Below are 13590 nucleotides of genomic sequence, written 5' to 3'. Positions count from 1 at the left end.
AAGATCACATCTACCCTTAATTATATTTTCACACATTGCAAGTTTGTGATAGACTGGATTGAATAATAAATAAATAAGTAAAAACAGTTGCCTTAATGGGTAATTCAAGTTCATTTTTAAGATTTTTTGGGTCTAGAAAAAGCCTTAAATTTGAACTCTAATACTCCGTTGCTTTCTTGTTCTGTCACCTCAACTCGCCCACTCTCATTAAAATCAAACACATTAAATTACTTTTTGCTGAAAATAGTCATCTCAACTGAGCATATTAATGTTCACATATAGTAGCACAAATCTAAAGTACCCTAAGTCTTAAAAGTAAGAAATTAACTTGGCATTTATGGCAAATCCTGCTATAATAGTAATAGACACTGATGAAATATGGTATTTCAGATATAATTTACTATAATGTGCTATACTTGACCTCTTACTTAGCTTATTAAATTGCATAGCATACAGTAAATGCTTTTGTTGAGCTACACTTATTTGAAGGTCTTATGCTGCATACACACACAACGCAAACATTGCGTTCCTCGCTCTAGATAACCTATGTCATGCAAATTTTTCGCTTGAGTTGAATATTTTTAACTTGCGCGAAGACACGTTTGGGGCGAATAGCTCTCTGCATTCACGCTGCCCTAATTCATGTCATTCGCATTGCAACGCTCAAGTTTGTGTCTATTTGCATTGCCTTTGTATGTAAGCTACTCGCGCAAATCGTTACATTCGCATTTGGTGTGTACGCCCGATAATGCTGCATACACACCAAACGTGAAGCATCGTGTTCTTCCCTATAGATTACTGGCGAGATTTGTGTCATGCAAACTTTTCGCTCAAGTTAAATATCTTCAACTTTCGCGAAGATGCGTTTGAGGCGAATAGCATTTGTTTCCTGGCTCTAGATAACCCATGTCATGCTAATTTTTTCGCTTATGATGAATATTTTTAACTTGCATGAAGACGCATTTAGGGTGAATAGCTCATATTTTCGCGGCAATCACGCTGCCCAAATTCACTTCATTCGCATTGCACCGCGAAAGTTTGTGTCTATTTGTGTCTTTGCATTGACTTCGTATGTAATCTACTCACGCAGATCATTGAATTTTCGCTTGGTGTATATGCCCCATAATGCTGCGTACACACCAAATGCGAAGCATCGTGTTCTTCGCTATAGATTACTCTCAAAATTTCACTTTGTGTCATGCAAATTTTTTGCCTAAGTTGAATATTTTCAACTTTCGCGAAGACGCGTTTGAGGTGAATAGAGCGTGTTTTTGCGACAATCGCATTGCCCAATGTGCATCATTCGCATTGCCCCGCCATTTTTCGCTTCATTCGCATCGCCCCACCATTTTTCGCTTCATTCGCATCGCCCCATACCAGTTCATATCTATTCGCGCCTTTGCATTGACTTTGTATGTAATCTACTCGCGCTAATCGTTGAATTCGCGTTTGGTGTGTACACCCCATAAGAAAGTTAGCGAGAAATTACTGTACACATGCAAAGTTAATTAGCAATGAAAAATGTATGTAAGTACTTAAAGTAAATTTATATTAAGGCATAGAGCATTACAAAATAGTTTCCATTTGATCTTAAAGATCTTTCCAACGGTCTCATTTTCAAAACAGTGCTAAAGATTTAATGACTGATGTTTTACAGTTTTATTTTGGTTATGGACAGTTATGCCTGCGCCATTAGCTTCTCTGGGCTGTCTGAGTAGCGTTTTATGTTCCACACATCGGTCATACTTGTTTAAATACGCGCCTCGTTAACCAGGGCTCATCCGCCGTGAGACTGTTCCCTGTCATATTCCAAAACATTTTGATTTCCTCATTACGTTTTATGGAGAAAGGACATAATTGTCAACCATAACTTTCTCCAAATGGTTATGTTAATGCTGCTATTAAACATACTGTTGAATATATATGAAAAATAGTCCATCAGAAAGAGACAAGCCAAGATTTTGCCTGGCACAGGTACCCCTCCAGATGGCACAGTTGGTGTTTTCTGTTTTAATGATGAGGTGACCCAGCACTAATGGGCAGTGCCAACTTATTGTTCAGCGTATTGTTGTCTTCCTGCTTGTACATCTAGGCTATTGCATTTTAATGCTATAGAGAAATGTTTACTATTCAGATGTTTCAGTTACTTCGTCTTTGCGGGCCCTCCGGGCAAATAGTCTGGGGAATGATGAAGAATATTGGTGCATATTTCATCTAAACTAATTACAGGACACAAATGCTGTTTAGAATCCATTCAAGTGTGGTATGAATAAAGCTGTCACATCATTATAATAAGGCATATGGGCTGAACGGGCGTAAAAGAGGGTGGAGAGGGTGATAGTGTAATTGGGTCAATAGAGCACTTGCCAGAAGGGACACACAATGTGGCCCTATGAGAACAGTCCATCATAATTGAAAAATTTTGCTTCACAGCACAGCCTGGTTGATCTAATAGTTTAAACTGAAGTCAGGAGAAAGATGAGATATGTCAATATACTTAGCAGCACAGTTTTGTGGAGTTTCCTGCTTAATTAAACAGTGAAAACTGAAGGTAGCCATTAAAACTCCCAAAGGTTGTTCATTCAACTCACTATTTGAGACAATACATACCCAAAAAGCTTTCATAATGATAATCTGCTATTAAATTATATTCTTTTAAGTAAACAGTATTATTAAAATACAAACTAAATCAGCTGAATAGAGTTCACATCTTTTCACTCACGTGCACTTGGCTAGCACTAATGTTATGTTACTGAAAAGTACACTGTTCTTACCTCCACTCTGATGCTCACTACAGAGTGTGCACTGCGCACGAGCCTTTGAAGCGCCGCAATCACGACAGTCAAAGTTACTGACGCTTCCGGTTTCAGTCTGGACCTGGCGCGCGCTCTCACTTGCTACTACGAACATATTACAAGCTCTTTAATGTCTTTCAACTCGTAACTTCTTTTCATATCGGCGTTGGGGATGATTACAAAGTGAAGACGTCGTTCATTGACTTTCTGAAGGTTTTATTTTTAATGTTTTACCTCAGAGAGGACGGATACTCGCACCTGTGGTAGTTGACCGATGACACCTGTTGTCATTTTAGCGGAAGGGTTTCAGGAGAAACTGCGATAGAAATACACCAAGAGGACGTCAAACTTTTTGAATGACGGAGTAAAAATGAAAGTGACGGTAAAGTTTGGGTCAACGGGAGTCGTCGTCCCGTGTAGGGACGGTTGGATTGTCCGCGATCTGATCGATCAAGCCACGCAAAGATATAAGAAGATAGTTGAACAGGTAACGTGTTTACATTTGTTTTATACAGTTTGTTAGCGAACATACGGTTTAATGACGAAGAATATAAACTGTTAAGTTGGATTATCCTTTATGATTTGTTTCAAATGTTGTTAGGTTACTTTTCATTTGAATTATTTATACGAAATCGCACCTGTGGCGAAGGCGTACTATAACAAAGGCTTGGCTTATGAATATTAAGTACGTATCGCTTGACGTTTGGTGGAATGGTTCAATGGCTCGTGAATATTTATGAAACTATTTTGACGTTGCGTGCTATCCAACCAATCGCAAAAGCTTATGAATATTAAAAGAAATCCTTCGCCATATTAAGATTAGTAAACGGGTGTGCCCTCGGGGCTCGAGCTGTCAGTTGTACATCTATAAAGTGACATTCCACAAATATCTGAGATAATACATTATCTCTCTCTAGACATTTGTGTCATTTGAAACTGTGTAAAAAGTTGTTTTCTGTGTCTCAAAAGTGCAAATATGATATATATAAGAGCTGTGTAACAGACTAAAATGTATTTTGTTAGGGTATTTATTGTGTTTGGATATCTTGTGCAATATTTACACATACGTGATGATCATGTATTACAGTCATACCTGTTTAAAGTATTTGAAATCAAGTAAATTTAGGCATTTCAGATAAGGGTGCCATGCTGATTTTTTTTACATGGTTAAACTAAGTAAAGTTTAAACTAAGTAAAACTTTTTTTAAAATATTTTCTGCCCATACAAAACGTGTTGCTTCCATCATCTATTTCAGTTGTTCCTAATTCGGGATGCAGGATCCGCTTTGAGGTCAAATAAAGATGCATAAAATGTTTTTATATAAAAAATATTTTTTAAGTATTTTAATAATTGTATGCTTACAATGCCAATATAAGGTATTTGAAATATTATTTATCTAAAATATTTTTTTCATTTTTGCTACCCACATCTCATTGTGCGTGTCAACATAACAGCAAAATCAATTTAGAGTGTTGGGGGCTCAGATTGTCATAGATGGTGGTCCCAAAGAGACAAGTTTGTGAACCCCTGTTATAGTTCATTTTTAAATGAATCTATTATTTTAGGGGTGTAACGATACATTGTGCGATTGTACTTGCTATGTTTTTCAATTCATTATGGTAAAATGCCACTGGGTCAATTATTTTTGGCCGTATGGGTCAATGAAATGTAAAAGGGTCAAAATTTCAAAATAAATTTGCAGATTACTTGCATACATTCTCTTTATGGAGGACCAAGTTTAAAATTTCTGGTTTGATTTCTTTTTGAAAGAATTTTTGGGGGATAATTTCAGAAATGTCAATGTGGTGTAACCGGTCTGTGTCAATTGGTGTAACTAGTATTATTTTAAATTAAAATATAAATATATTCATAAAAAAATGTGAAATAAAATATAATCATCTTGTTTAGTGTAATGTTTTTTTTTTACATACATTTTTACATAATTTGTCAAAGATTATTTAGAAAACAGAGCTGTTTTTTTCAGCATATGTCCAGACAAATATTACATAAACACATTAAAATTTACATTTAGAAATTACTAATAAAATTATATTTTAAAATAAATATTTTGTTTGATGATTATGCTTACACACCATCAAGGTGGATAAAATATTTGTTATTTCTCATTCTTAGGCACAATTTGTGGTTACACCATTTGACATTTGCAGGTCCATTCAGTCTCAACTTTCAAAAAAATTGTGCAAATGTAATTTTTTAATGCATTTTTTTAATGTAATTTTTTAATGCTCGTACAGAAACTCAATATGCACTGCAAAAGAACAAACATTACACAGGCAGCTCCAGGAAATGTATAAGCATATTTATATTGATGTTCTTCAAACATTTTCCGGTATTTTCATGATAATAAAGAATATTTATATTGATTATATTTGACAAGTGTTGCTTTTTCAAATGCATGTTATAAACTACTCAAACTCACAGTGAATTTAGATTGATAAGGACTTTCTAATAATCAAAAAGCTGTAGTACATGAATGAGCTGTTCATAATATCACCTTAGTGATTCATAACGGGTATTATAGTGTGTATCTCGAAATATCATTGCACCCCTAATAATTTTATCAACCATGAGGGGATATTTGTTATAAACACACAAGTCATTTAAGTCCTTCGTGTGTACAACCAGTTTTCCTACTTAATGCAGCAATGCTTGGTCACCGTTAACCTTTTATTTCTATCCTCCTGTGCCATCCCTAAATGCCAGCTGGAATAAAGCGAGACTTATGTGATGAATACAGTCACGTCATTAATTGCTCCCTATCTCTAAATGCAGGTGGCAGGCTGTGTTTGATTAGTTTGGCCTGAGCTTCTGGGCTGTGATGACAGCGTGTGTGGGTTGTTTTAGTGCGCTTCGCTGATGGACGTTATCTGCAGAGATTGGCTCGTGTGATGGGATGGGCCGGTGCCAGGCATGTGGGGTGGATGATGGCGCTTTATCTGTTCTGTCAACCCACCTTTCAGGTCTTGAGCATCGCTGATGTATTGAGCCCTTCGTTTATGATAGTGCTGCCTCTGTGCAGATGTGCTTTTGGCTTAGATCTTGTGTGTAGTGGGATTGTATGGTCACAGCTTAATAGGACCTTTATTCCCATTTTTAGATAGAGAACACGTTTTGATGTTTACATTTATGCATATGGTATATATTTTTATTTGAAGTGACAGTGTTTTGTGGGCAGTATATACTGGATTTTATATAAAGCATACATACGTAACCTGGGATTGAAACCCGTTGTTTTGAAATCACTCTTTTGTGAGTACAACATTTGCTTCAGTTACTGATTACAGATATGGTAATGGATAAGTGGAGGTTTACACTTTCTCTTAGTTTATCTCAGGCCTAAAGAACAGTTGGCAGTGTTGCCAAAATCATTGGATTTTGCGTGCTTTGACCGGTTGTGATGAGCTTAGTTTATCTGTATTCAAGTGCCGTTGGGATTCGAAAGCTACAGTGGAGCACAAAGAGATCTTTTGTTCAACTTTAGAAGACTTTGGACCAGATTTACTAACAGCTTGTGCCAGCGCAAACCATCTTTTGGCATTAAACATACATTGATTTGCAGTAAAAAATTAGTGGACATCAAGGACATATTTTTGCGACTGACCTTATTACATAAGCATTTGTAGGATTTTCAGTACTCTTCAGAAGAGTATTTAAATGAATCACGCAACTCCATTTAATATGGTTTGCGCTTGTCAATTTACTGATAGCATGTCTTACACTGGTGCTGGATGATATACTGGTTCAAACCAATATAAAGAGATGTTTTTGCTCCTTTTCGCCGTATTGCAGTCAAATAAAACTGCAAGGCTTGTCCCATGTGCGGGGTCTTCTGATTGGTCCACTGTTCAGGAATTGAAATTGCCAAGCTGCCATGTGTCGAAATTAGATATAAAGTGGCTGCGTCCGAAACCGACTACTGTACAGTAGGTACTGAATGAAATGAAGTACCTACTTACTCACCGTTAAAACAGTAGGTACTGTATAGTATGAATCCTGGTTGTAAAATTCGGACGTACTACATCTGCCATGTTGCTACATCCCTTGACATACGTCGTCATCATGTCATTCCAGTGGGAATACCGCCTAATATGACAGCGCGTTGTCTTCTTCATTGGATAACTCCTCTCCCAGGCATCATGGGATAGTGAAGTGTCCATCGTATGCACACTGCAAAATCTAACCGGAAGTAATAGGTCATCCGGGTTCTTTTCGCATACTGTTTTTCGAATACTATGTATTTGGACATTTTACTCGCCTCGCCTACTGCTTTTCACGTACTATATAGTATGGAAGTAGGTGATTTCGGACGCAGCAAAAGAAAACTTAGCACAGTGGAATGAAAAATACATTTGGGCCTAAATAACCCTAAAAACTGTGAGATGAAAATTTGCGCGCCTCTTGTTAGATTACGTTGTTCGTTATGGAAATAAGACTGTGTTCTTTAACGTCTGTAATGTTTTTGCCTCACGCCAAACTGCCCCGTTTAGTAAATCTGTACCTTGGAATTAATCAATTGAGTTTTGTTAAAACAAGATGCCTTAAAATCAGAATAGAAGAAAACCTATGGGTTCAGAGAATTGAGGGTGGTTATGAAGACAGAAATGTAATTCTGAGTAGTTTTCTAATCCTTCATTATAATAATGTTTTCGCTATGACACGGCTGAAATTACAGACTGAGGTGTGTTAAACTTCACCCTGCTTTATTTTAACACTCAGCAGTCATTTAATGTTCTGTGTCACACTAATTCTGACAGTAGTTAAGTGTTTTGAGGATTAATCCGAGAAGATTCATTCCCAGAGTGCTTTGCTAAATAATTTCCTCATTGAATTGGAAAGCACTTCCATTCTTTATAGATTCTTTGCTCAGGTTTATTCCAAATAAAATGTCATCCAAAGGAGCTTTTCCCAACAGAAACTAAGACTTTTAATACATTTAAATAAGTCATGATTAATTAGAGTAGTTTTTCAAGAATGCATTCTTGCATTGAAAAATACTGATATCTTAAGTTGCGTTCACACCAGCTGCGGAAGAGGCGACAAGTGCGAGTGATTCCAATGTTAAGCCAACGCACGAACGAAGCGTTTAGCTTCATGCCGCTTTCTTCCTTCTTTTCAAAGCACGTGGGCTCTCCAGAGCGTCTGGCGTTGCTAAGTAACCTACAGATTGCTTGACGTTGTGAATGGAAAGTGGAAGTAAACGCGAGCCCTCATTTAAACCCGTACATTACATACAATATAATTACCTATCCAAATTAGAGAGAATGCAAAAACATGAAAATATATTTTTCCTTCCTAATATAGCCCGATGGGCAGGGTGGAGATGCATTTGAGTAGGCTGACAGGAATTTACAATAGCCCTGGGACGTCGGGCTAGCGATTTTGTGAGCCCTGTATTTAAATACAACAGGTTATCTTAAAGGCCTTATTAGACCTTTTAAGACCTTTTAGTGCTGTCTAGCCGGTTCTGCCAGTGGTCTGAAGTACCCACTGAAACACAGAGATTTATATAAACAAACGAGTAGTGTCTGTTTTAACTAAAAAATGTTTAGGTGTCTAGCAGGATCTGACTGACTGTTCACGATTACCTCACTGACAGCAGAGGAAAACTCAGCTTTATAATGCTGTCTAAGGGCTGCTGCTATCCTCTGAGGGAGGCCAGGGAGCTGACTTGGCAGGGAACACTGCTGAGATCACTAAACGTATGGCACGCTTCCAAAAGCACAAAGCTGTCGCTGTCAGCAGCCATCTCCACAACAAATTGCTCTGGCTTTTAGATGTCATATTGGCGATGCAACATTAAATCCTAAAGGGCTTCTGTTCTGCATATGCTGATGTATAGAGCACAGATGATTTTTTTCTTGTTTTTCTTCTCTTGAGTGTTGTTAAAGGCTAAATTTACCTGAAATGCAATAATTGCACAGCAGTATCACTTCACGACCAATTACCAATTAACGTGTTGGTAAGGCTGTCGCGTTGAAGAAATTTCCCTTGCGGTGATTTTGCGTGGCTCGCTGGTATGCGGTTTTATTGCCTTTATTTATAAAAATTAAATTATTATTTAAATCCATAACAACAAGGTGCACTGAGGTAGAACGCAGGATGTTACATGTCTTTTCCCTTATGAGAAAAAGATTAACACAAGCTATACTACTGCTAAATGTTATTTATTTATTTATGAATAATCGAATCAGCAGATGATCATCATGTTTATAATGTTTCACGCAGATAATGTTGATGAAAAACTTGCATATCTAAATGCCCAGATAAAAAAGTCAAGTGTTCAGTCGATAAACAATAAAACTAGTGATGCACCGATGTATCGGCCGCCGATATTTATTGGCCGATTTTTGATGAATTTGAAACCATCGGCATATCGGCAATAGCACGAGAAAAACAATCGGTATCGGCCTATTAATTAACTGCATAAAGAAATCCATTATATGTAAAAAAACGAGTTAATGTTGTTAATAAAATAAATGCTGAATAGCAAAAACCACCTTTGAAGGTTGTCATGTTGTCTTATTATATTTGTTTTAGCTTAATTTGTGTCTCTCTTATTATGTTGGTCAGTTGAATGTTAATTAGATCAAATCCATGTTCAGTAAAAATAATTTGATGCAGAAATAAACTAGCAAATAGACCAACTGTATAGGATTGTATACAAGTATTTAATATCGGTATCGGCATCGGTATCGGCCAGAAGTTGTCTGTTTAATTCGCTATCGGTATCGGCCCAAAAAAATCCTATCGGTGCATCCCTAAATAAAACCACCGGCCCTTATCCACATGCCACATCTCGCCATGAATCTAAAAACCGAACACATTATTTTCTATGAATGTATGCACATGGCGTTGTGACTCTGGACACTGCTCAAATCCTCACCCCACAGAGAGCTTCTCACATAGTTTAACATTAAATAACATCATATTTGTCCCAAATCGTTAGCGGTAAACATTGGCTGCAACATATATTTAGCATTTTGAAGTAGACACTATCTGACCAAGCTCGTTCTATTTAATGTGCACTTCCGGTGAACGATACCTCCGAGTTGTCTTAGACGTGACGCCATGCGGCGCCTTCATTCTGTTATCTCAATTTCACTTTTTTCACACATTCACTGTACGATTTAACGAAATATGAATAGCCTAGTATTACATTGTAAATTGAAAGATTTACGAAAAACAAATTACTTTCTTAATTCGTGACAATTTATTTGGGCTCTATTATACATGTATGATGTGTACAACAAGAAGGGCATATTTCATGAATTTAATACGAAAAGTGCGGTATTACAGGATTGCGGTTACCGCGACAGCCGTACGTGTTGGTGAAAATGTGTGTAGACTTTCTTTACATTTACATTTATTTATTTGGCCAGTGCTTTTTATCCAAAGGTACATTCACGTGATGTGTTTTTAGATAAGACTTGCCGATATTGACTAAAATGAATAGGGGTGCACCAATAAATGCCGATATAGACTAATAATACATGGCCGATAACTATTCTGAATTGCACAGTCGATATTATTCACAGCTATTTCATGTACTACGGCTTTTGATCAGTAAGTCCTTATCGATCTCACTGTTAGTTTGAGTCGTTTATAAGATGCATTTGAAAAAGCAACACTCTTCAAACGTAATCATTGTACATATTTTTTATTATCATGAAAATACCTGAAAAGGTTTGAAGAACAGAAATATAAATATAACCTTAAGCCATTTCCTGGCTGCGTGTCATAGCTGCGTGTGTATGGTTCTTCGTCTACAATGCATATATTGAGTTTCTGCAATAGAGCGCCCTCTGGCTTTTGGGAGTAGCGGCATTTCACTGTAATTTCATTGAGAAGCATAGCAAGCATCATCGGCCGATATATCGTTGCACCCCTAAAAATGTATCTCTTGTTAGTTTTATTTATTAATTTTAGTTTTTTTTATAATTGCCGTTTTACGATAAACATATCGGTATACCAAGTGGAATAAATGTTTGCTTGCAAGTCAAACTTCATGTGCGATGTCACATGACTGAAACCCATGACCTTTGCTCTTTCAACCAATAGGCTTTATGCCCAGCTGCACTACTTCCTGAACTTCAGCCTTTTCCTGTCTGCCATTATTGGACAAACTGATTAATCCAGGTGTGCCTGACCTCAGTAGTCACAAACAAATGGATTAATCAGTTTGTCCAATAATGGCAGACAGGAAACAAGGAGCTGGCTGAAGTTCAGGAAGTAGTGCAGCTGGGCATAAAGCCTATTGAGCTACATCTTGATGTGTCACCGTACATGTACAATATTTTTGTATCCTTTCAAAAATAACAAATACTCATTATTACAGGCCTAAATATATAGCTGAGTTTATTATGTACAGTCTTGATAGTATGTGACAGCAATCGCAAGCTCTTATTAAACGTTCACATGCTGCTTTTATCTTTAAGTTGATGCTAGTTTGACTCTTTCAGGAAACTTACTATTAATGTCCTCACATTATGTTACAATTGTTCTAGATTCTCAAAGACACATGAGACTGATTACTGATTCATTTGAGTCCAAACACAGAACTTGCAGTTTCATTTTATTAATCGGTTATCATGCTTTGTATATCAACTTAATCTCCCATACACCCTTTCGTTCTTAGTATTGTTCCCGTAGCTCATTTGGCAGAAGATTGCATGAGGTCATGGGTTCGATTTCCAGGAACACACAAACTGAATAGACTAAAAATACATTTGGAAAAAAGTGTCTGCCAAATGCATAAATGTAAATCTAGTAGCTTCATACACACAACACAGATTGTTTCATGCCACTGAAACTGTTTAATAAATCAGTATTTCCACTTTTAGCTCAATAAATCCTGTGAAACAGTGGGAAGCTTTAAACTCAGCTTTCAGACGGTGGCTACGTCTGTCTGTCACTGCTCGTTCATATGTGCGAACAGTTTCTTTCTGTCATAGGCCAGTCTGCATGTGTAACAAGCTCCAGGTGTGTTCTGTTCATTCAGGGTAAATGTTGCTCAGACATTTACATGAGGTTGGAAACAATCCCAGCAGTCATTTCTGGCTAACAGCATGAACACCTTTTCAGATCAGCAGGGTGGATAAAAACTGTTGCTATCTTTTGGGTCTATAAAGCTCCTTTACCAACGTATCGGTTTATGTCAGTCTGTGAGACCGTGCATTGGAGGATCTGGCTTATTTTATGTGGCGATACTAGAGCCCTATAAATGCCGTTAATTTTTTCCCAAAATTTTGTTTTATATGTGGTGTTCCGTTTTCATTTTTCTGGATTCTGGTTTTAATGGTAAAATACAATTTCAGTTATCAAAAAGCATATTTTATCAACTTAAAACATTAAATGAATACAATAAAAAAAATTTTTTTTAAAGTTTTCATTAAAATTACATGTAGGCTGACGTATTTTGGCTGCATTGACCTGACGCTCTTACTAGTTGTCATTTGTTACCAAACATGTTCTCTTAGGGGCTGTTTACACTTGTCATTAACATGCGTTTTTGTCGATCGGATCACAAGTGGACGAGAGAGACACATTACGTTTACACCTGGTATTTAAATCCGTCTCTTTTGTCCACTTTCGACCGCTTCTGTCCTGAATACTGTGAGGGGACGGTCCGTGAGATGTTGGGCGAGTCTCTCTGCTGTCATTCAAACGCGAGCGGGAGTAATTATGAGTTTATATGGACGCAAACTTATATTATGTCGGTGTCCACTGCTTGTTTAGCAAGTAAACATGCTGCACAGAGTTTTTTACTTGTGTATGTTAGAGCTTTCTCTGAATTTTCAGCGCAATTGATGAAATAGGATCGCGCAACTTTCACGCTTTCAAAACGAAACTACGGAGAACACCCGCAGTAGTTTTATCAATGAAAGGCTAAAAATAGCGCTGTTCACCATATGTTCATGCCAGAAGTCAAAAAAAGACGTAAAATTTGTGTTTAATACCTCAGATTAGATAAATGGGCGGAGAGAAGGCGGTCGCGTGTGGCTGTTCGAACACATTCAATCACATTGCGTTCCGCAGCTCCAAAGCTATCCGATCGAAAGTGGTTTCGACTACCTCTGGATGTGGTCGAAAGTGGACGCGTTCAAAACGTTTTGAACACCGTTTACACCTGGCATCCGATCGACGAAAACGCATGTTAATGCCAAGTGTAAACAGCCTCTTAGAAACAGTTTGAAGTGTCTCTTCCCTCAGCTATAGTAGTAAAGTTGTTGAACAGGTTGGTTTAGTAAGTTGCTGATGGTATTTAAACTATGACAAACCAATCCATCAGGCTTATCTTATCTATGTCCGTGTGTACACATGTTAGTGTGTGTTCCCACAAGAACTTCACCTATAGTCCATGACCGCTACCAGACACTACACATTTAATTATATCACGAATAGTTGAAATTCATTGGTGTCATGTAATCCGTTACCTCGTAAATCAGCTGCGTTAAATTTATGCACGTGTCATTTTAGTATAAGGTGACCAATGCAAATCAAGATAAAGGCCAAATAAACAGTTTTAGGCTTAAGGATTACACTGCAGATCTTGAAGCCCCATTCTAATTAGTTGACTGTTGACGACCTGCTTACTTGTACATTATCTTTTAAATGTGACTCATATTCCAGTATCTGCATTTACACTAAACACTTGGCAAACAATTCAAGGTACAGGGTTCCCACGGGTCCTTGAAATCCTTGAAAGTTTGTGAATCTGGGGGAAAAAATTCAAGGCCCTGGGAAGTTTTTGAAAATATACATACATAGATACAG

At 37.3% G+C, this 13590-nt stretch overlaps 1 protein-coding gene across 5 annotated transcripts in view; it reads left to right on the top strand.

Annotated features, from left to right (window-relative positions):
• Window positions 1-2865: 2865 nt before the first annotated feature.
• The window catches only part of pard3ba (par-3 family cell polarity regulator beta a), a 168281-nt gene continuing 157556 nt past the window's right edge, over window positions 2866-13590 (top strand). For all 5 annotated transcript variants that reach the window (XM_065254167.2, XM_065254164.2, XM_065254166.2 and 2 more), the window contains exon 1: window positions 2866-3282. In XM_065254167.2, the coding sequence (XP_065110239.1) occupies window positions 3166-3282 (117 nt within the window). In that variant the 5' untranslated portion in view covers window positions 2866-3165. The remainder of the gene's footprint in view (window positions 3283-13590) is intronic.

The sequence above is a fragment of the Paramisgurnus dabryanus genome, chromosome 4 (assembly GCF_030506205.2).
Source record: "Paramisgurnus dabryanus chromosome 4, PD_genome_1.1, whole genome shotgun sequence".
NCBI lineage: Eukaryota > Metazoa > Chordata > Actinopteri > Cypriniformes > Cobitidae > Paramisgurnus > Paramisgurnus dabryanus.
The sequence above is the reverse complement of the archived record's forward strand: the minus strand, read 5'-3'. Positions and strand labels throughout refer to the sequence as shown.